This window comes from Protopterus annectens, chromosome 2.part0, assembly GCF_019279795.1.
Source record: "Protopterus annectens isolate FY-2018-M chromosome 2.part0, PAN1.0, whole genome shotgun sequence".
NCBI classification, from domain to species: domain Eukaryota; kingdom Metazoa; phylum Chordata; order Ceratodontiformes; family Protopteridae; genus Protopterus; species Protopterus annectens.
The window spans coordinates 67,166,509-67,187,789 of NC_056728.1; the positions used below are offsets into that span (position 1 = coordinate 67,166,509).

At 42.1% G+C, this 21,281-nt stretch overlaps 1 protein-coding gene across 1 annotated transcript in view; it reads right to left on the reverse strand.

Moving 5' to 3' along the window:
- Positions 1 to 21,281, reverse strand: part of LOC122792701 (germinal-center associated nuclear protein-like) — a 1,487,771-nt gene that overhangs the window by 466,808 nt on the left and 999,682 nt on the right. The window contains exon 15 of the mRNA XM_044060286.1: positions 15,611 to 15,805. Coding sequence (XP_043916221.1) covers positions 15,611 to 15,805 — 195 coding nt within the window. The remainder of the gene's footprint in view (positions 1 to 15,610; positions 15,806 to 21,281) is intronic.

Genomic DNA, 21,281 nt, shown 5'->3' on the forward strand with positions numbered 1-21,281 from the left:
AATACGACATGGCAAGTATCATACAGCAATTGGACAGGTGAAAATCTTGGTTACAGTCAGGGTATCCCACAGGATTCTGTCCTAAGCCCTTACTTGTTCAGATATCATCTTTCAGACCTAACTTTTTCAGATGAGGTGTTCTACAGTTTATATGCAGGTGACCTGAAACTGGGTAAACTGATTGCATGTGTTACAGATAAGGCATGTCTGCCAAAGAATTTGACTAAATTGACCATTTGGGCACAGAAGAATAATATGCTGATAAAGACATCAAAAAGTAAGCATGTGAGATTTGGGACACAAACTAACGTGAATATTTGATACAGGACACAGTGATTGAAACTGTAGACTCATTTAAGGACCTGGGTATATGGTAGATTCACCTATGAGTTTTTCTAATCGTATCAACCAACTGTTTAAAGACAGCTATAGAACTATAGGTTCTATAAAAAGATTTATAAAGTCTAGGAAATTAGAAATGAAGGCATTGTTTGTAATTGCACTAGACCCAAACATGAGTATGGAATAACAATATGGAAACCTCATAAGAAAACAAGCATGATTAAACTGTAAAGTGCACAGCAGAAATATACCAAGAGCATCCATGGATGTGAAAATTTAAGTTATTAAGAAAGACTAAAATATCTTAACTTGTACTCTTACAGATATCTAAGAGGAGATGATCTTCAGGTATACAGGGCATTTAGAGACACCTACCTTGAGGAATGTTTGGGGTTATCAAAAAGTAGCAGATTTATTTATTTGCTTTTGATTACCGGGTAGTGTCCGGCTGGGCAAGAAACCCATTTTCAGCTGAGACCTAAGGAGAAATCTACAAAAATTATAAAATACAAAAGTAATACAGTGAATACAAGAAAAGTACAAAGAAAAATATTTACAGAGTAAAAAGTATAAATACAGATGAAAAAAGAAGTTATGTCTTACCATAACGTTCCATCTATGTTACTGATGGGTTATCGGCTCCATCCTCGGAACTGAGTCGGCACCGTACAAAGCTCGCTTCAGCCAAAAAACTCTCAAGCTAAGATTACCCATAGTGCCTCTCTCCCCATTACCTCAGATCAAATTTGCCCAAAGGACAAAGTGGAGGCTTCTTCTGCTCAGAATAGTCTAAGCCAGGGTAATGGACCACATCCAAACCTCCAGGAGCCTACTGGAGGAGGACAGTGGGAGGGGAGTAATGAATGAATGAAAATCAACAAAATAGATGGAATGTTATGGTAAGACATAACTTCTTTATCTGATGTTGTTAATCTTCATTCATTCCTTACTGATGGGAGAGTCCCTAGCTACTGTGTGTCCTGGGCGGCCCTATGAAAGAATATTCCTGAGCACCATTGAGCCAAAGGAAGCTCTCCCCGGAGACCAAATCCAATTTGTAATGAGTGATAAAGGTATGTGGAGTGGCCCATGTTGCCACAGCACAAATGTCGTCCATGGAAGCTCTAGAAAGAAAAGCTAACAAAGTTGCAATAGATCTGGTTGAATGGGCTTTGATCTTATCTGGCAAGGGAAGTTTGTTATGATGGTAGACAAAGCATACAGAATCTTTTAGCCATTTTGACAACGTAACTTTAGAAACTGGCTTTTCTAGTTTTGGTCCAGCATAGGATATGAAAAGTTGGTCGTATTTTCTGAATGATTGTGTCTTGTCCAGGTAAAAACTTAATTGTCTACGTACATCCAGTAAATGAAGGTAGTATTCCCCTTTATTTGAAAAATTGGGGAAGAAAACTGGCAAGTCAATTGTCTGATTCACAGTAAATTCTAAGACTACTTTGGTTAGAAAGGAAGGATAAGTCCAAAGCGGTACTCTATCTTTGTGAAAAATATGTAAGGCCTTTTGATGCATTATGCTTGAAGTTCAGATATTCTCCTTGCTGATGTAATGGTTGCTAAAAAGACAGTTTTCCAAGATAGAAATTTAATATCACAAGTGGCTGCAGGTTCAAAGGGTGGTCTAGTCAGAGCCTGTAGTACTAGTGAGAGATTCCAGGGTTCAATGGGTTCTCTAATAGAAGGCCTAATATGAGAAACCCCTTTCAGAAATGTTTCACAGAGGCAGTGAGAAATCACGGATGAACTCCCAAAGCCATCATGAAAATTAGAAATAGCAGCTAAGTGAACTTGAATCATAGAGGCTGCAGCTCCTGATTGCAGAAGGTATGACAGATAAAGAAGTACATCTGGGACAGAGGCTGAACAAGGATCTACATTGCTGTCGCTAGCCAAGAAACAGTACTGTTTACACTTTTCACAATACAATTTCCAGGTGGATGGTTTGTGTGAAGCCAGAAGAATGTCACGTACAGGAGAGGAGAGACTCTTCTGTCTGGCAATTATTGGAAGTGGAAAAACCAAGCTGTGAGCTTGAGACTGTGAATGTTTGGATGAAGTAACCCTTGTGTGATAGCAATTCAGGAGATGGAACCAGAATCCATGGTTTGCATACTAGATGAGGCCAAATGAAGGGAAACCAAACTTGACGGGGCCAGAAGGGAGCAATGAGGATCCCTCTGCTTCTCAACCAAAGGGCTTTCTTTAAGAAGTGTGGTATCAGCGGACTAGGGGGAAGGTGTAAAGCAGTCCCATGGGCCAATTGTGTGTGAGACCGTCCCTCGGGGGTTCCCCCTGCGGGAGAATTAGGGCAAAGTAGCTGCGACATTTGTGGTTTATGGGTGAGGTGAACAAGTCACAGCAAGGCTGACCCCAACAATCGAATATCTTCGATGTTACTGAAGGATTGAGGGACCACTCGTGAGGAAGGAAAACACACCTGCTCAGCTAGTCTGCAATCACACTTCAATCCCTGGGAATGTGCATTGCTATCAGAAAGAGATTGGAAGTTATCGCCCATTGCCAAATTCTCATGGCTTCCTGACACAGCAGATAGGATTTAGTTCACCCTTGTTTGCTGATATACCAGGCTACTGACATGTTGTCGGTCTGAATTGCAATAGTCCCTGATGGAGGGGCCGGATGGAATGATTGCAACGCTAAGAGCACCGCTCTCAGTTCCAGGACATTGATATGCAGGTTGGCCTCTGCAGGTGACAAGTGCCTTGGACTGTCTGTCCCTGAAAATGGCCCCCCCACCCGGTCAGGGAACCGTCCGTGGTCACTATGGCCTTGGGCTGCGGGGTCAAGAAAGGACGACTCCATAGGGTCATGCCTGGCTGCGTTCACCGAAGTGAGTCCATCCTGCAGTGATTTATGTGAATCTGGAAGATAATGGGTGAGTTAGCATTGACCACTGAGTTAAGAGAAGCCACTGAAGTATCCTCATGTGTAGGCTTGCCAGTTGGGCAATTGGTATCATTGAGGTCATGGACCCCAAGAGTAGGAATGCCCATGCGGGCACTGGGGAGTACCACTTGGACTTGAAGAAATATTCTTTCTAACCTGTGAAAGGGTAGTGATACTCTGCAGGATAATGTACTTAGCATTGCCCCTATGAATTCCAGGGACTGGGCAGGGGCTAGCTGAGACTTTTCTTTGTTTATGGAAATTCCCTGGTTCTTTGCTTGGAGTAATGTGTATTGTCATGTCGCTAACAGAAGACACTTGGTGGGGGCGGTGAGGAGCCAATCGTCCAGATATGAAAACACCTGGAATCCTTGCAGTCTTAGGTGAGCTGCTACCACTGCTATGCATTTGGTGAACACTTTGGGTGCTGTAGAGAGGCCAAAGGGCAGTGCTCGAAACTGGTAATGATTGGCTCCAGCCAAAAGCGGAGGAATCTTCTGGATCGCCTGTCCATTTTTATGTCATAATAGGCATCCTGAAGATCTATAGAGCACATCCAATTGTCTTTTTCCAAGAATGGAGGAATAGACTGAACAGTGACCATCCGGAATTGTGTGTGCTTGAGGAATTTGTTGAAAATACTGAGGCCCAAAATGGGTCTCCAGTCCCCTGTTTTCTTTGGCACCAAAGAGAGTCTTGAGTAGAATCCGGATCCTATCTGGCCTGGTGGGACTGCTTGGATGACTCTTTTCTTTAGCAGCTTTAGGATCTCTTGAGCTATGAATTCCCTTTGACTGGGTGGAATGTCGGGAATATGTTTTGGGGTTGTCAGGCAGAGACTGAAGGGGATGTGATAACCTCTGGTAATGATCTGCTGCACCCAAGAGTCTGTCGTGATTTGTTGCCAGGCGTGTTGGTGCAGAGAGAAACGACCCCCAACTGCTTCCAGAGGAAAGCAATTGGGCCACTCCTCAAGAGTGCTGGTAGGGCTGGCTCAAGAAAGAATCTCTGGTTCCCTGACTGCTGCGTGGAACCTCTCTGCCCAAAAGAGGCATCTTCCTGAAGAGTTAACCCCTCTGTTGCGGGGGGGGGGGGGGGGGGTCGACTCGCCACGTGTGTGGACCCTGGGACTTTTTGTGCCAGAATTTACCACTCCTCTGATTCCTAAAAAAGTATCGTTGAGGATTGGAAAAACGGACACCTACGGCAGACAGGGTCTTACCGTCTTGCTCACACCTGGTCAGCGTGTCTTCCGAAAAGAGAGGAAGGGTAGACTGGAGCATCGAGAAAGGAGGACTTGAAAGGGTCCGCAAAATCGCAGAGGCGCATCCAGGTGTACCATCTCATAACACCTACACCTGCCGATCTAGCTGTCTCTTTGGTTGCATGTGCAATCAACCTCATGGACAAGCTGGAAATAGATTCTAGGGTTACAAGCTGTGAGGCCACTTTATTATGAACCCCGTCAAAGACTGCTCCTGCTAGTGTTCCACAAAGTTCACTGGTCAGGTCCCTCTGGAGCCTAGTAAAATGTGCCAAATAATTCAATGACCAAATGGCAAAGGTCGAAGAAGCAAACATCCGCTTTCCCAGTCTGTCTAATGGCTGGGACTCCTTGTCGGGGGGGAGGAACAGTATGGCTCGCCTCAGCGAGCTCTTTACTTGTTGCTGCCACCACCACCATAGCATCTACAGGTAAACCCTTTGACCAATGTGGATTACTCTCAGGAGGAAATAGTATTTTGTTCAGTCTCTGGGAGATAGGCTAAATGGAGTCAGGCTTCCTCCATGCACGCTGCATGATGAGCTGGACAAGGACGTCGGCAGGCAGGGTCACCCAGGAAGTAGACGGCTGGGCATGGAAAGCCTGCAAGAACACAGATGGGTTAGTGGATTTCCAATCTCCTCGCTGTTTTAATATTTCCAGGATGTCTCCAAAGGAGACATCTTCAGGTGGAGATCGTGGGGACCTTTCCCCTTCATCATAGTCGGGTGTCTTTCATGAGAGACTCTTCAAGAGAGTCTTTGTGCTTCCTCTTGCAAGCTCTCTTCTGCAGAACCTCTTCAACAGGGGTTTCTGAAGAAGACCCAGAAGAGGAATCGCCCTGCGTGAGGGTTTCTTGTGGCTCTCGTACCCGGTGTCCTGGAGTGCCAGATTGTGACAACTGAGGTCTAGGGGGTGTATAGACATATGTTGTACCGACATTGGAGGGGCCAGCTGTGAGCCTGCAGATGCCCATGCCCTTTACATCACCTAGAAAGCAGGTCTGCCTGAAGAGGGATGGGAGCCCAGAACCAAGAACGACAACCTCGGAACCAGGGTCACATCCCGCTCAGACAAACCAACCGCCAGGAGAGGAACCTCACGGTAACTCGGTGCCATTGCGGTCATCAGGGCCATAGAACGTGGTACTGGGCTAGGGCCCTCAGTGCCTGCAGCCCAGTCACGACCCTGAGGATGGCTCAGCTCAGAAGGGGCCGAAGTCCAAACAGTGAGCTCCAGTGCCACAGACAAGGGTGCTGGAAGAACCGAGACAGCTGGAACCGGGAAAGATGTCAGAACCAGGAGAACTGGAAACGTGAAGGCTGAAGGAGGAGTGTAAGATGGAGTCTGTGGAGAGAACTCCTCTGTTCCAGGTGGGATAGAGAGTTTAGGTAGTGAAGATAAATCGCTAGCCACCAACAGGTGATCCACAAGTCTGACCACATCTAACTCCGATAGGCTCCTGGAGGATTTTGTAGATATCCCTGACAAAGAGTCTGGGCATTCCTGAAAAGGACTGTATTGTTGTCCTGAAAAGGGGTCCACTGACAGGGAGTATCTGGTCCAAGGTATGGGGTCTCCCTTCGACACCGTGGGTCAATAGACCAGGTGAAAATGCAATGGGGGGGGGGGTGACCGGTGTTGAAAAAACTATCGTCTGTGCCAAAGGGAGACTCTCAGTTGGTGCTGCAGCTGCTGGTACCATAGGTAACAGTGCAGAAGAGTACAGTACTGTTTGAGTCCGGGCTGATTTTGGTTCCGTGGTCGGCACCAAAGTAGTAGTCTGTGCCGAGGGAGAAATAGACAATTCTGAAGTCATATCTGATTTCTATTCCACCAGTCGGTGCCGAACAAAGGGTTTTGAGCCCTGGTGCCGAGGGAACTGCAACCACTTTCGAAAGTTTAGGTCTAGGCTCTGAGCTTTTAGATTCAGCATTTCTCAGAGAAGAGGGAACAGAATGGCTCCTTTTCTTGGGTTCCTTTCTGGGAGGGGGTGAACCCTCTGATGCAGAAAGAGCCTCCGAAAAAAGAGTTTTAAGCAAACATTTCAAAATTAACTTGTTACGTGTCTCTCACTGAGGGTGTGGGTACTGAAGGCCGCACAAATCTTACAAGGTGGTTGAGTCGACAGGTGGGGCCACTCCCAAACAGTATACACAAGAACCATGCAAATCCAAATTTGGCATTTTAAGGCCCTGCTGATCGCAGGCCTTAAAACCTGAAGTGCCTTTTTTATCAGACATAATTGCCATTTACAAGGTACAAAAGGCAAGATAAACCAACTTTGTAAACACGCTATCACAACAAGTAACATTAAATTCACACACAATCAGCAACAAAGTTCTTCCACTAACACAAAAGAATCAAAGATTAACAAGAAAAGGAAGTTACCAACAATGGTATCCCCAAGAATTACCACATTGGGTAAAGGGTGGGAATTGCCAATGATGGTAAGGTAAAGAACACCGAAAAGTAAAGGGAAGCACTAGAGATATCTATATATATCTATATATATATATATATATATATATATATCTATATATCTATATATATATATATATATATATCTATATTATATCTATCTATATCTATATCTATATCTATATATATATATATATATATCTATATATATCTATCTATATCTATCTATATCTATATATATCTATATATATCTATCTATATCTATCTATATCTATCTATATATATATATATATATATATATATCTATATCTATCTATATATCTATATCTATCTATATCTATATATATCTATATATATATATATATATATATATATATATATATATCTATCTATATATATCTATATATATATATCTATATATATATATATATCTATATCTACATATATATATATATATATATATATATATATATATATATATATCTATATATCTATATCTATATATATATATATATATATATATATCTATATATATATATCTATATATATATATATCTATATATATATATATATAGTTAAATTACTGTGCATTTTTCACCGAAAGCACAATTCACCGAAACACATTTCACCGAAAATGGTATATGGCCTTGTCCCCACTGTAGTGCGACCCTGGAGTTGGTATATATATAGTACGGGGGGTGTAAATGTATTACACTATATACATGCATACTTGCAACTGAAATCTATTACTCTTATCTAAACATGATATATACTTGAAATATGTGTAGGGCTCTGCCCCCCACTATATATACCAACTCCAGGGTCGCACTACAGTGTGGACAAGGCCATATACCATTTTCGGTGACATGTGTTTCGGTGAATTGTGTTTTCGGTGATTTGTGCTTTCGGTGATATGTGCTCAGTGATATGGGTTTTGGTGAAATATGCATTCGGTGAAATGTCCTAGATCCATAAATATATATATATATATATATATATATATATATATATATATAAATAAAACAGATAAGGTTTTAATCAAGAAAGAAATACTTAGCTGAGAGCAAATGGCTTGACAAGTTCTCACAAGTACGCGGCAAACAAAATCTAGGGTAATGGGGAGAGAGGCACTATGGGTTATCTTAGCTTGAGAGTTTTTTGGCTGATGCGAGTTTGGTACAGCGCTGACTCAGTTCAGAGGATGGAACCGATAGCTCATCAGTAAGGAATGAATGAAGATTAACATCAGATCAATATTTACAGAGTAAAAATACAATGCAGATGAAACACAAGGCAGATACAATATAGTTGAGAAAATATAATAAGGAATCATAAAGGGTTTGAGTTAAAAAAAAAAAAAAAAAAAAAAAAAAAATCACATCGTTTTGTTTTTTGTGGAACGATCAAATAAAAGACCATAGAAACAAGTTTAGGCTGTAAGAGGCGTAGATAGAGAAGATTACTGAAAAGAGAGAGTATTTACCTTTACTAGCCTGGAGATATGCAGGAACATAGCCAGTGTTTAGCATAATTTTCTTTTAGGAGTTGTTTGATAGTATGTTTATCAGGGGGTAGAGAGAATATGTTGGGGGAGAGAGTTCCATGACTTGGCAATTTTATAAGAGTATAAGAAGTCCCCATGATAGTCAGGAGATTTGGTAACATTCAGCATGAGTTTAGTGGATGACCTAAGGGACTTAATAGGTTCATAGGTAGGTAATAGGCTATCTGCCCAAGGGCATTTATAAGCCTAGCCAGAGTGTCAGCTTTCGCTGCCCCATTGATTAATTAACTGAGCCTCTGTCAAGAAGAGCCAATGAAGTGATCCCAGTGGTGTATTTTCTGTTACCCATCCACTCATCAAGGTTTCTCTTGAAGAGTGTTAGTGAGGGACTCTGCCTAATGTAGTTAGGAATTTTGTTCCAAAGCATGGGGAGTCTCTGTGACAGGAATCTATCCCTCCAGCATGTTCTATTTATTGTTGTGGCGAGGTTTAGCTCACTAGAGCGAGTGGCTCGCAGTGACTTGGATTTCTTTAGGTGGAGCATGTCCATCAATTCTAAGTTGGACATGGCTTTGCAAGTCAGGCAGAGATCACCTCTGAGTAAGCGATATGCGACTGAGTACAGCTGAAGTTTTTCCAGTCGGGCTGCATAGGACATGTTTGATGCCAGTAATCCTCTTTCTGAGGTACTTTTGTGGTCTTTCCAGCTGCTGGAAGTGTCTTGTGAAGGTACATCACAAATGAGGCATTGTACTCTAAGATGGGTCTGATGAGTGACGAGTAGAGGGGCAAACCCTTAAGTAATTAGATGGGTTACATAGAAGGATTTCCTAACTACTTTGGCAATATGATTGCCAAAGGAGAGATTACTATCTACCTGGGTCCCCAGATCTCTTATTACTTCTTCTTTATTAAGGGGGCTGCCACCTATGTGGTAATTCATGGGTGTTTTGTTTTTCCCAAATGGGATGACTACACATTTTTTGGAATTTAGCTTGAGACCATGACTTTGACACCAGGAATCCATCTCAGTAAGGACCTTTTGAAGAATTATGGCTCCCAGTTTGCAGTCATCAGTGAACTTGGTTAGCCATAGTCCTCCTAGGTTTGCCTGTACTTCTGAGAAGTAAATGCCTAACAGTAGGGGTCCTAGGACCGAGTCTTGTGGGACACCACTTGTGCCTGGTTTAGAGTCAGACCTGGAGCCTGCTATTCTTACCATGTGAGTTCTGTCTGTAAGCCAGTTGGCAACCCATCTCATTACATAGGGGTTTATATTCAGGCTGGTGAGTTTTTCTATAACTCCCAAGTGGGGAATGGTGTCAAAAGCCTTGCCGAGGTCAAGGTAGGCTATATGTGAACTACCTTCCCTCATCTATGGCCTTGGTGACTGTTTCGAAGAAGTCAACCAGGTTTAGTAGGCATGATCTGCCCTTAACAAAGCCAAACTGGGTCGGGTCAAGTGTTTGGAGGTTCCCAATGTCTTTGTTAATGAGCTCCATGATGATGCACTCCATAGCCTTGCAGATCAGGTTAGTCAGGCATATGGGGCAATACTTACCAGGGTCAGTTGTAGCCCCTCCTTTGTGGAGCGGAATAACCATTGCTGTGCGCCATTCTATGGGCATGTAGCCTGTGGAGAGGTTGAGGTTGAACAGTGTGTTTAGGGTGGGGGGTTAGTTTGTTCTGTACTTCGTGCAAGACGCAGCCTGGGACACCATCTGGCCCCATTGACGCTGTGCTTCTGGCTTTTGAAAGGGCTGTTTTCACCTGTGTGTCTGATTTCCAGGACACTACACTTTTCCGGTATTGTTGAGGGCCCTTTTGGGGGTGAGAGGGGGGTGAAGTTTGCACTGAATCTATCTGCCAGGATGTTGGCAATATCAGTGGGTTCAGTATATTTTGTGCTATTTTGCACTAGCTCAGAGCATATCTGCGAGTTGCAACTTAGATTCTTGACATAGCTAAAGAAGGCTTTGTGGTTATCTTTCAAATCCTTGGCTATTTTTCTTTCGAAGTTAGCCTTGGAGGATTTTATGAGGGACCTTAGTTTCTTACTGATACTGATCCAGGATGTCTTTCCTTCTTGGGACTTGCTTTTTTTCTGAACTAGTTTCCTCCTTCTATTGTATAGCCTGTTTATGGCAGGGGTCCACCAGACTGGTTTCCTTCTCTTAGGGGAGTGAGTCTTGGTTTTGCTAGGGATGGCACGATCCATGCATCCTTGTAGGTGCTCATAGACTGCATTTGTAAAGGCCTGTGTAAGGTTGAACGAGGTCAGCTAGAGCAGGGCAGAATTCAGATTTGTAGATGTTTCTATGAGCAATAGTTAGCTGGTTAAGAAATAGTAAGTTGGGGAGTTCTATCCAATTAAGGTGTGAAGAGCTATACAATGATGAGCCAGATTCAGCGAGTGTGCAAGAGCAAAAAGAGACAATCAGCTGAGAAAATGGCCAGGTACAGAGGGGATATTACCTTAAGTTAGAGGGCAGAGAGACAGAAAGAATAACAAAATAGACTTTTAAAGAGGAGAAGGCCATCACTGGGAGAGGGAGTCACAGAAGGGGTTGAACACAGGTGAAGGAGGACAGAGTGTAGGGGGAGAGAAACTCAAGGATTTAAGAGTGTTTTGTTAATAGGACAGAAGTAAGGGGAGAGGAGAAGGATAGATTAAATGAGGAGGGGTACAAAAAACAGCAAAGGGAGGCAGAACGAAGGGTTAGTGAAATGGACAGCAGAGGCAGATGAGGGGGGCTGGAACAAGTTGCGGCTGAGGTGAGAGAGCTAGAGGGGAGAGGGAGGTGATGAGCTGAAATAGTGTCAGAGAGGTAAAAAAAAAAGTGATAAAGACATAGGGAGTTAGCACATTACATACAGAAGATACCACAGGGGTAACCTTGTAGGCAGAGGACTTCAGTTGGAAGGTGTCTTTCAGAGTGTCTTGCAGTAAAGGTTTATTTGTAGTGGTGCAAGTGGGGCTCTTAGCCCTACAAAAAGGCAAGTGTAGAAAACAAAATGGGTTAGAGAAAAAAGGGAATAGTAAGGGAAAACAACAGTATAAGGCAAGGGAGCCGAGAGGGAAAGAAGTAAGAGCAGAGGGGAGATTTGAGACAGAGAGAGGAAAAATAATACAGATGGAAAAAAAGTCAGTTTAAAGCATATCCATTACTGCAGATTATACACATCATAAAACAAACAAGTTAATCAAAAGTTCAGAACTAATAACAGCGATTTAATAGCTAATAATTCAGTCCAGAGCAAGAAAAGCAACACAGCAGCACTTTGGTTGTTATTAACTTGCAGTTGAACAAATATTATATATGTTAGTATTGCAAATTGACTTTGATAGGAACATCCATGTTGAGTAAGTAATAAATAAACAGGACAATGACTAAGTTTACTTAAATTAAAGCAAATAAAACATTTGCAGGACATAAATCAGAGAGAGTCATAAGACAACCTATGTATAAGATTATACAGGAATGAGAAGTGTACTAATTGGTTCTCGGAAATAAGCTGATGTATAGAACAGATTATCAAATTACATTAAAACAAGTACTAGTTTAGATATTTAAGAACAGCCTGGACACCTATTATGGGAACAAGTGTTTTTGTGTACTGGCAAGCAAGAAGGGCATTAATGAATTTGCTTGAAATATCTGTATGTGAAGGCTGCAGTCCTGCATCCTTCAACTCACATTTCTAACAAACAATTATTTGTTTGATGCCTAGGAGTTGAGGTGCAAGCCATGGCATAGGATGAACCAGAGACCATACCTCAAATGAGAAAAACAGACCATGCTGTGTCTAGGAGAAGCACTAAGTGGGTAAATGACAATGTTGAACACCCCAAAAGCCTGAACCATACCAACTCAGGACTAGGCAGTCCAATTTTTAGTTCTGACAGACAAACCAAAAAATAAACATTGTCAGCACCCTGAGTAGCACCCTCAAGGAAAAGCGCTAGAAGTGTCCATCTCCTGGATCCTTGTTGAATACAAGGGCAGATGACTGCTGTGGTCTTGTATTCCTGATTGTCAAAGATGATCGCAACAGCTGCATGATCTGGAAGGCTAATATATCTGTGAGCTTCAGTCCTCATGATACTATAAACTGGTGCCTGGGCTGCAAGATGGGCCCTTTCCTATTAGACCCCCATGATAAGCTCTCTCAACTGTCCCACATTACTCTGACTGCAAGATTAGCTACAATCTTCTCTCACCAGCATCAAAGTGCCAGGGCTGAATAAGGGGAGGGGGTCACTTATGGCAGTCATTGGTGTAATTTTCTTATCCAAGACAATATATGCTATAGTCGTGTGGGTACTGGCTGAGAATTTAATGGACACACAGACAGTTAATATACTTATAACTAGCCTACAAACCCATGAATTTTACAAACAAAAACAGAACTGATTATAACTGTCTGGGTTTCAAAAAAAGAACTGATCTGATGTAGAGTTAGGTGTGCATAAGAAGCTGGCACATGACATGACAGCAAGTATTGACACTGAAAAAATTCTTGAGTGAAGGATCTTTCAAAGAAAGTTGCTGAATAACGACTGTTGGAATGGATAAAACTCAAGCATAGGATTCATCAAGGAAAACTATCAATAATAAATTGCAATGCTAGACTGTTGCAGCATCATACAAAAAAGGTTACATGAAAAAAACCCTCCTTCAAGCAGCAGACAGTTTTCCCATTGTACAAAAATATACCGTTGTTTTGTGAATCACAAAAAACACATATGTGAGCTGCACCTAAACCTTGCAAAACTGACAGCAGGTAAATTAAGAAATGTGATTTAAAATGCGAAATATGTGCTTCATAAGGGGCAGAAAATACAAATATATCTGTATGTAGAGAGAGAGAGAGCATGAGTTTGTAACTCAAGATTATAAATGTCTTCTGCTGGAAAACACAGTAATTATATCCTGGATATGAAATGTTGTGAAGCAATTTGTAATTATTCTAGCCTGTGATTACAGGATCTGGGACACGTTTCAAGCTCAGGAAGCCAAATTGTTGCAAAAGTGCAATTAGAAGATTTTTTAAGGAGATCACAAACAAAGGAGGATAAAGCAGACTTGTTAGACATTCTACTTCTGTAAGACAAAAAATGCATACAGGTCTATATAATCTATTAAGAATCAGACACCCGAGAAAGAATTCTGTTTTGTATAACAAAAATAAAATAAATAAATAAAAATACAAAGTGATATATACCAAACAGATGGGAAGAAAGAAAGTTAAGAAGGAATGCTACGTGAAGCCTGCTTCTTGTGGGTCTATGTTCAGCCATCGAACGGCATATCTCGAACATGCGGCTCACTGAGTGGTTCGAGAAAGACTGCATTACAGTAGGGATCAGGATATTTGCTATTTACCCACTGTAGTACGTTCTCGGAGTTGGCATATATAACAGGGGGCCTGGGGGGTGGGGGTGGGGTCTGCAAATACCCCCACATGGCGAGTTTCTCTGAATGGCATTTTTCTTGGGTGGCCAAAGCCAAGGTACCTTTTTGGCTAGGCTTATATAGACCCTAGGGCCAATAGCCTAGTACCTACCTATGAACTATGCGGCATTTTCTTTCCATCTGATGGCTGAACACAGACTCGTTTCTTGCGAGTTCTCTGCAATTTTAAATCTGCTAGAAAATTAATCTATTGAAGTTAAGGTCCACTAATTATTTTACAAAAGAATATCTAGAAGAAAAAAACAGACAGGTGTTTTACTTTCTTTCAATCTTTTTGTTCAAAATAATTATTTTATATTACTAAGTAGTTAGGTCAATGCCATTCAGTATATTTAACTTTTACTTACAAAAAATAAAGTTATACAGTCAAGAATTATATTTTCACTTTTTAAAAACTTATGCTGGTCATCGTTTATGTATTATCTAAGTGTTTACTATTGAAACCAGTCACATGGTCAACCTGAAATCTTGAATCTGGAATGGCAAAAATGTGGCCAGGTCGAAAACTTGAATACATCCACACCAGTAGTTAGATGTATCCGACATAGCAGGAGGTAAAGTCAATCACCCATGCTATGCAGCTTACTGTACCATGACATTCCACAGTCAAAGGTACGTGTATTTAACTATTTTGTAGTGGGGGCAAGCCCCCTGAATCCTCCCAATGTGTGGGGCTGAGCCCCTCATACCCCCTGCAAATTATATATACCAACTCCGAGATCACACTACACTGAGGAAATGGGTTAATTCCCTGTTCCTCACTGAACAGCAATCTCCATTCACAATGCCAAACTCAGATAATCGAACTACACTACTCATTTGCTGTAGTGTAGTTGATGTTTTTTGAGTCGACGTTCTGCCCATTGGAAAACTGCCTTCTGACTACATGCCAATCAACAGCAGTCACTTCGAAGATTCAATAGTAAACCTTATCTAAGAGGGTATTTGTGGCTAACTAGTGACAAGTTGCTTGCATACACTTTCATTAGCCAGACAGCTCTGTATATTACCATTTGTGCTTACTATCACTGAAAGTGAACAGTAATTAGGAAGTCCTTAGTCTAATAAATCTGGAGTAGTAGCAGTTTACTACCTTGAGCCAGGACAGAAGGTTGTAGTGTTTGTAGTTTTGAGGAATATTAGCAGCAATCCCTGGGAACGTGCAAGTGCGTGTGTGTGTGCGCAACACTTAATTTAATTTACAGTTACTGTGTGTAATGAAATGCAAAGAAACAGAGAGAGATACAGTGGTGAGAAAGGGGTCTGGGGAGCTATGCCAAAGGCTCTGCTCAGTGGAATGTACACTGTGAAGCCTATTCCTGGGTGTGGATGGTGCAGACCCAAACCCAGTGTAACAGTGTATACTTCTTGGTTGCTACTGGGGGCAAGGCCACACACAATGAACTGTGTAACTCATGTCCCTTTTCTTATGTTTAATTGGTTTAGTACTGGTGATATGAAGTCAGCATCCATACCCCTGCTGGCCACCAGCTTTAAAATTTTTAGATGAGCGATTTTAAATTATTGGTGGGTAGTGGAAGGGATCACAGCACTGTAACTCTGTCCATCACCTCTTTCTTTCTTTACACCACTACTTGCTGTTAAAAATGCACAACCTCTATGAGCAGTAATTTATTAACATCAGCACTGTACTTGGAAATAAAGTAAGAGAGGCACCTTGCTTCTTCAATCTGGCGTTTCTCTTCCTCAACTCTGCGCCTCTCCTCTTCTGCCCTGCATCTTTCCTCCTCTGCCTTGCGTCTTTCTTCCTTAAGTCTTGCTTGTTCAGCGTTAAATTCTTCACCACATACGTTCTGCAGACACTCCAATGTAACCTCTGCCACTACCTGTTCCACAGCTCTTTCTGAGACACTGAAATAAACATGATACATTTTACTCTGCTTCAGTTGTCTGCATTCACAGGAAGTGATAAGTAAACCAAGGAATGATCATGTGAGCAGACAAAGATTTATATTTTTTAAATATTGAAAACAATATGGCAAAATAAAGCAAGCAGATTCTATGGTAGTTTAAATATTAGGAAACACCGCAACTGAACTCGCACGTAGGGCTGGTGCAACGGCCAAACCCACATCAATAATGTTCCAAAAACAGCAGCCAGCACCATAGAACACATTTAAATTCTTTAATAGTGAATGGTGTGAATCCAAATCATACCGGTTTCGGCATGTAGCCTTCTTCAGTGATAATAAAACATTATATCCACTGACTAAATATAGCCTTAAGCTAATTAAGTATACGAATTTGGTGAGGATCAACTTAAAGATGCAGTCCATATTTTCAAATTTGGGTAATATATACCCAAACTTATATATAGATAAGTATGTATTAATAAACAGACATCCAGTATATTACACCACAAATTTCTGTTGTAGCCTTCATACAAAAACTTATAAATGTTCATTTAGACCTGGATGAAACAATCCACCAAGTCTAATGATCCATGCTTTTTCTTTATGGTTTAGCAAATCGTGCCAACCAGATTTGTCATGGTAATTCCCCCTGATAACATCAATAATCTGAAAGTGAAATTTCGCATTCGAACGAGTTAAAACATGTTTATATAGAGCACTAGAACAATGTTTGTTTCTGACATCACTCAAGTGTTCAGACATCCTAATTCTAAGCGGTCTAGATGTTTGACCTATATAAAAGGCAAAACATGAACAGGTCACCAAATAAATGACCCAACTAGTTCCGCAAGTACCAAAACATCTAATGTCAAAAATTTTACTGACATTTTTACTGGAAAATTCCTTAGACTTCTTAACATGAACACAAAAGGAACAGTGACCACAAGGGAAACAACCCCTAAGTTCAACCCCTGACAATGTACGCTGTATCCCTCCAACATTTTTGTGTCTACCTCTCTTATGCAAATTCAAATAGGAGCCCAGTGTACGACCTCTCCTATAGGGAAACAGACACTCTGGGGGCAGAATGTTAGTAAGCCTTGGACTGGTCATTAAAATATTCCAATTATTCTTCATCACTCTTTTAATAACATTGATGTTTCTACCAAATGATATGACAAATCTAATCGGTGTCACAGTTGAGGTATTCTTCTCCTTGTACTCAAGTAACTCCTCTCGATTAAACTGTTCCACCCACTTAGAGGCTAAAATAACATCCCCATGTTTATATCCCCTAACAAAAAATCTATTTCTAAGATCCTGCTGAAAAAATTCATAACTGTCCTTATTGGAACATATTCTTTTAGTTCTTAGAAATTGGGACTTGGGGATGTTTTTAATAATATGTTTAGGGTGTAAACTACGAAAGTTGTTTGTTTGTTAAATTTAACTGTTGAGGCTGCCCACTAAAGTGTGCTAGCCTGTGTAACTGATTTATTACTGTTTCCTGCATTTCTGTGTGCTTTCTATCTCAAAAAAAAAAAAAAAAAAAAAAAAAATCCTTGTTTTCCCGCCTCTCCTCGACTAGTTTAGACCAGTATACAGGCTTTGCTGTATTCTGGGCTGTGGTGTAGTTCCTGTGTTGTCCATTGCCTTACTTGGATAGAAGGAAGTTTCTTTGCTCACCAGTGGGAGTGGGGAGCCTTGAGCAGCCTATCTGTCCCTGAAGGAGTGACCTCAGCACAAGAGCTTGTATTAATTGGTTGTTTTGGACCATTTCTAGCTCTTTTGAAGTTCCCTGTTTAAAATCCACGTTTGCACGGCTTTGCGCGTTTGTGCGCATAGCGCAGTGCCGGTTAAACTTTTTCTGGCTCCGCCAAGTCTGCTCTTCACATTTTCCCTTAAGAAAGCTCTACTCTTATAATAATCAGTCTAATCGCTTTATTATAAGCCTAGCACTTGTTCACAGAACCACTCTTCTAAGTAAGCACTCTCTAACTAAAGTAAGCACTACATCCACCTACCTTCCCTGTGAGTACCCACTTCCCTTAAAGGCACAGCACTCCCTTATAATATTCTAGCATGTCGAGTGGTAGACTACTAGCATCCTCTCCGGTTCAGCTGGTTAACCTAGGAATCTTGAGACAATGCTACAATTGTCTCATGTACACAGACAACCCTCTCCTCCTCCCAACAAACACAAATACATGTGAGAGATGCAACTATATAGCCAAACCGGAGGCTAAACTCTCTCAACTCAGGACTGGCAAGACCAGACAGGAGGAGAAGGTAACCACACACACACCAAACCCAGTCCCACATTGACCTACCACAACTGCAAACCAAACACATAATAACACAAAGACATACTCGGAGGCTCTAACAAAAAACTTACCAAAACAACAGAGGCTCCCAAAGCAGACACCCAAAAATCCACCACCTCAAAACATAACACATGCAACACATACTTCAATAAATCAGTGTGTCAAACAATCACAGCCCTTAAGGCCAAACACCATGCCTGATACACTAGTAATAGGTGACTCTATAGTCAGACACACTGACGTTCCGCTTACCAGGCTGAACAAGGAGAGGGTAACGGTGAGCTGCTTATCGGGAGCTAGGATCCGCCACATAACACACGCACTCAGGTCACTCCAAAGCAAGTACAAATATGACTCCGTCATTGTCCATGCCGGCGTGAATGACCTGAAACGTACCTCCCTGGACTACATGAAGAGAGACACAGAGGAGCTCTCTGATTATGTTGCCCAGGCTGGTATGACCCTGACCCTGAGCAGCATCTTGCCCTCACCAAGAATGATGCCACAATACAAAGACAAGATGATCAGCTTTAATAATTGGCTCAAATACTGGTGTCATTCTAGGGGGATCCAATGTCTGTCTGCTTGGGATGACATGCTGGACAAGCCACGCTGCTTCGAAAGGGACAGCTTGCATCTATCACCACTGGGCTTCCGGATATTGGCTAAGGCTCTTGCCTTCACCATAGTGCCTTTTTTAGGCAAGGCTCAAAAGACAAACCCACCTCCTTAGAAAACAAAAATGGAAAAAAATTAAGGGTAATGCTGCTCAACGCCAGAAGTCTAAATCTCAAGATGCAGGCTCTCGAAGCACTCCTCAGTATGGAGAACATCGATGTATGTGCAGTAACTGAAACCTGGTTCAAGGCTCCTGAGAGTACCCCAGCGCTACCAGGCTATACCTCGTATCATGCTTTTCAGCACCAAAACTCGGGCCAAACCAAAAAGGGAGGGGGAATGTCCATATTCATCAAGGACACCCACACCTCCAGGTTAGTGGCAACACATGAAGCATCAGAGACCATCCAGGTGCAACTAACGATAGGCAAAACTGCTATACAACTGGTAGCACGTTACAGACCACCCTCCCAATCTCAGGAACCCCACTCAGCCTTCCTGAAGAGATTGGAGGATATGAATGTCTCACCAAATACCATCATATTGGGAGACTTCAACTACCCTAGCATAGACTGGGTGCATTATTCTAGCCCAAACACCCTAGCCCAAAGGTTCCTGGAATTCATAAATTCAAATGCAATGGAACAGCTAGTCACCTCTCCCACAAGGGGAGATAATATACTGGACCTGATCATCACAAACATGGGGACAAAATGCTCCACACCTGAAGTATACCCCTCACTAGTGAGATCTGACAACAAACTAATCACCCTGGATATACATATCCCACCTCCACCCCCAACACAAAAGACTACAGTGAAAAACTTCTCAAAAGCCGACTTTACACTTCTTAAAACTGAGATGGTATCCTTTAAGCCCACTGGGCCAGTGGAAACCACATCCCACAATGCAGAATCCTTCACAAATGCTTTCTACGGACATCTCCAAGAATGCATGGATCATGCAATCCCAAATAAAACCAAGACCCTCTCCACCAAGGGCAGGCGTCCTGTCTGGTGGACCCCAGCCATAAACAAATTGTATAACAAAAGAAGGAAGCTACTGCACGACAGAGCAAAATCCCATAAAGAGAAGGCATCTCTGATCAGCACTAGTAGAAAGCTACATTCTCTCATAAAAACACCCAAGGCCAACTTTGAGAGAAAAATCGCTATGGACACTAAAGATAACCACAAGGCCTTCTTCAGCTATGTTAGAAACCTCGGTGGAAACCTTCAGATATGTTCAGAGTTAGTTCACAATGACAAAAAATACACTGAACCCACAGATATTGCCAACATTCTGGCAGACAGGTTCAGTGCAAATTTCTCCCCCTCCCTCACCCCCAAAAGAAGAAATACTTATCCCAGCTGAATGTAACCTCCCTGTCATCTCAGATGTCCAGGTGAGAACCGCCCTCAGCAAAGCTAAAAACACAGCATCAATAGGACCTGACGGTATCCCGGGTTGTGTGCTACGTGAATTCCAAGAGGAGCTAAACCCGCACATAAAAATGCTATTTAACCTTAGCCTTACTACAAGATATGTACCTGAACACTGGCGTACAGCAACAGTAGTCCCACTCCACAAAGGAGGCACCTCTACAGACCCTGGTAACTACCGCCCCATAAGCTTAACCAGCCTGGTCTGCAAAGCTATGGAAAGAATCATTATGGAACTCATAAACAGAGACATTGGGGACTTACAGACACTTGATCCCAACCAGTTCGGCTTTGTAAAGGGCAGATCCTGCCTTTTGAAACTGGCTGACTTTTTTGAAACAGTCACTAGAGCCATTGACAAGGGCAAAGAAGTCCATACAGACTACCTGGACTTGGCTAAAACTTTCGACACAATACCCCACTCTGGCATCATAGACAAGCTCAACAGCTTAAATGTAAATCCGTATATCACGAGATGGGTGGCAAACTGGCTAAAGGATATAACCCATAAAGTCAAAATCGCTGAAACCATGTCAGACTCAAAGCCAGTCACAAGTGGTGTCCCACAGGGCTCTGTCCTGCGACCCCTCTTGTTCGGCATTTATTTCTCAGATGTGAAAGCAAACATGGGAGGGTTGTGGCTGACAAAGTTCTCAGATGACTGCAAACTAGGCACCATAGTTGATACACCAGCTGACACACACATCCTACAGAAAGGCCTCACTGAAACGGACAACTGGTGCCAGAGTCATGGCCTTAAACTAAATGCCAAAAAATGTATAGTCATCCCCTTTGGGAAAAACAAAGTACCCAAAAATTATCACATAGACAGTAACCCACTGAGTACGGAAAAAGTAATCAGAGACCCGAGGACCCAAGTCGATAGTGACCTCTCATTTGACACCCACGCTGCCAAAGTGGTTAGAAAACTTTCTACCTTGCCCACCTTATCATGAAGGGATTCACTTCCAGATCAAAGGAGGTCATTGTACCCCTATACTCCTCCCTTATCAGGCCCATGACTGAGTACAATGCCCCATTTGGTATGTACCTCACCCGGCACTTCCAACAGCTAGAGAGACCCTAAAAG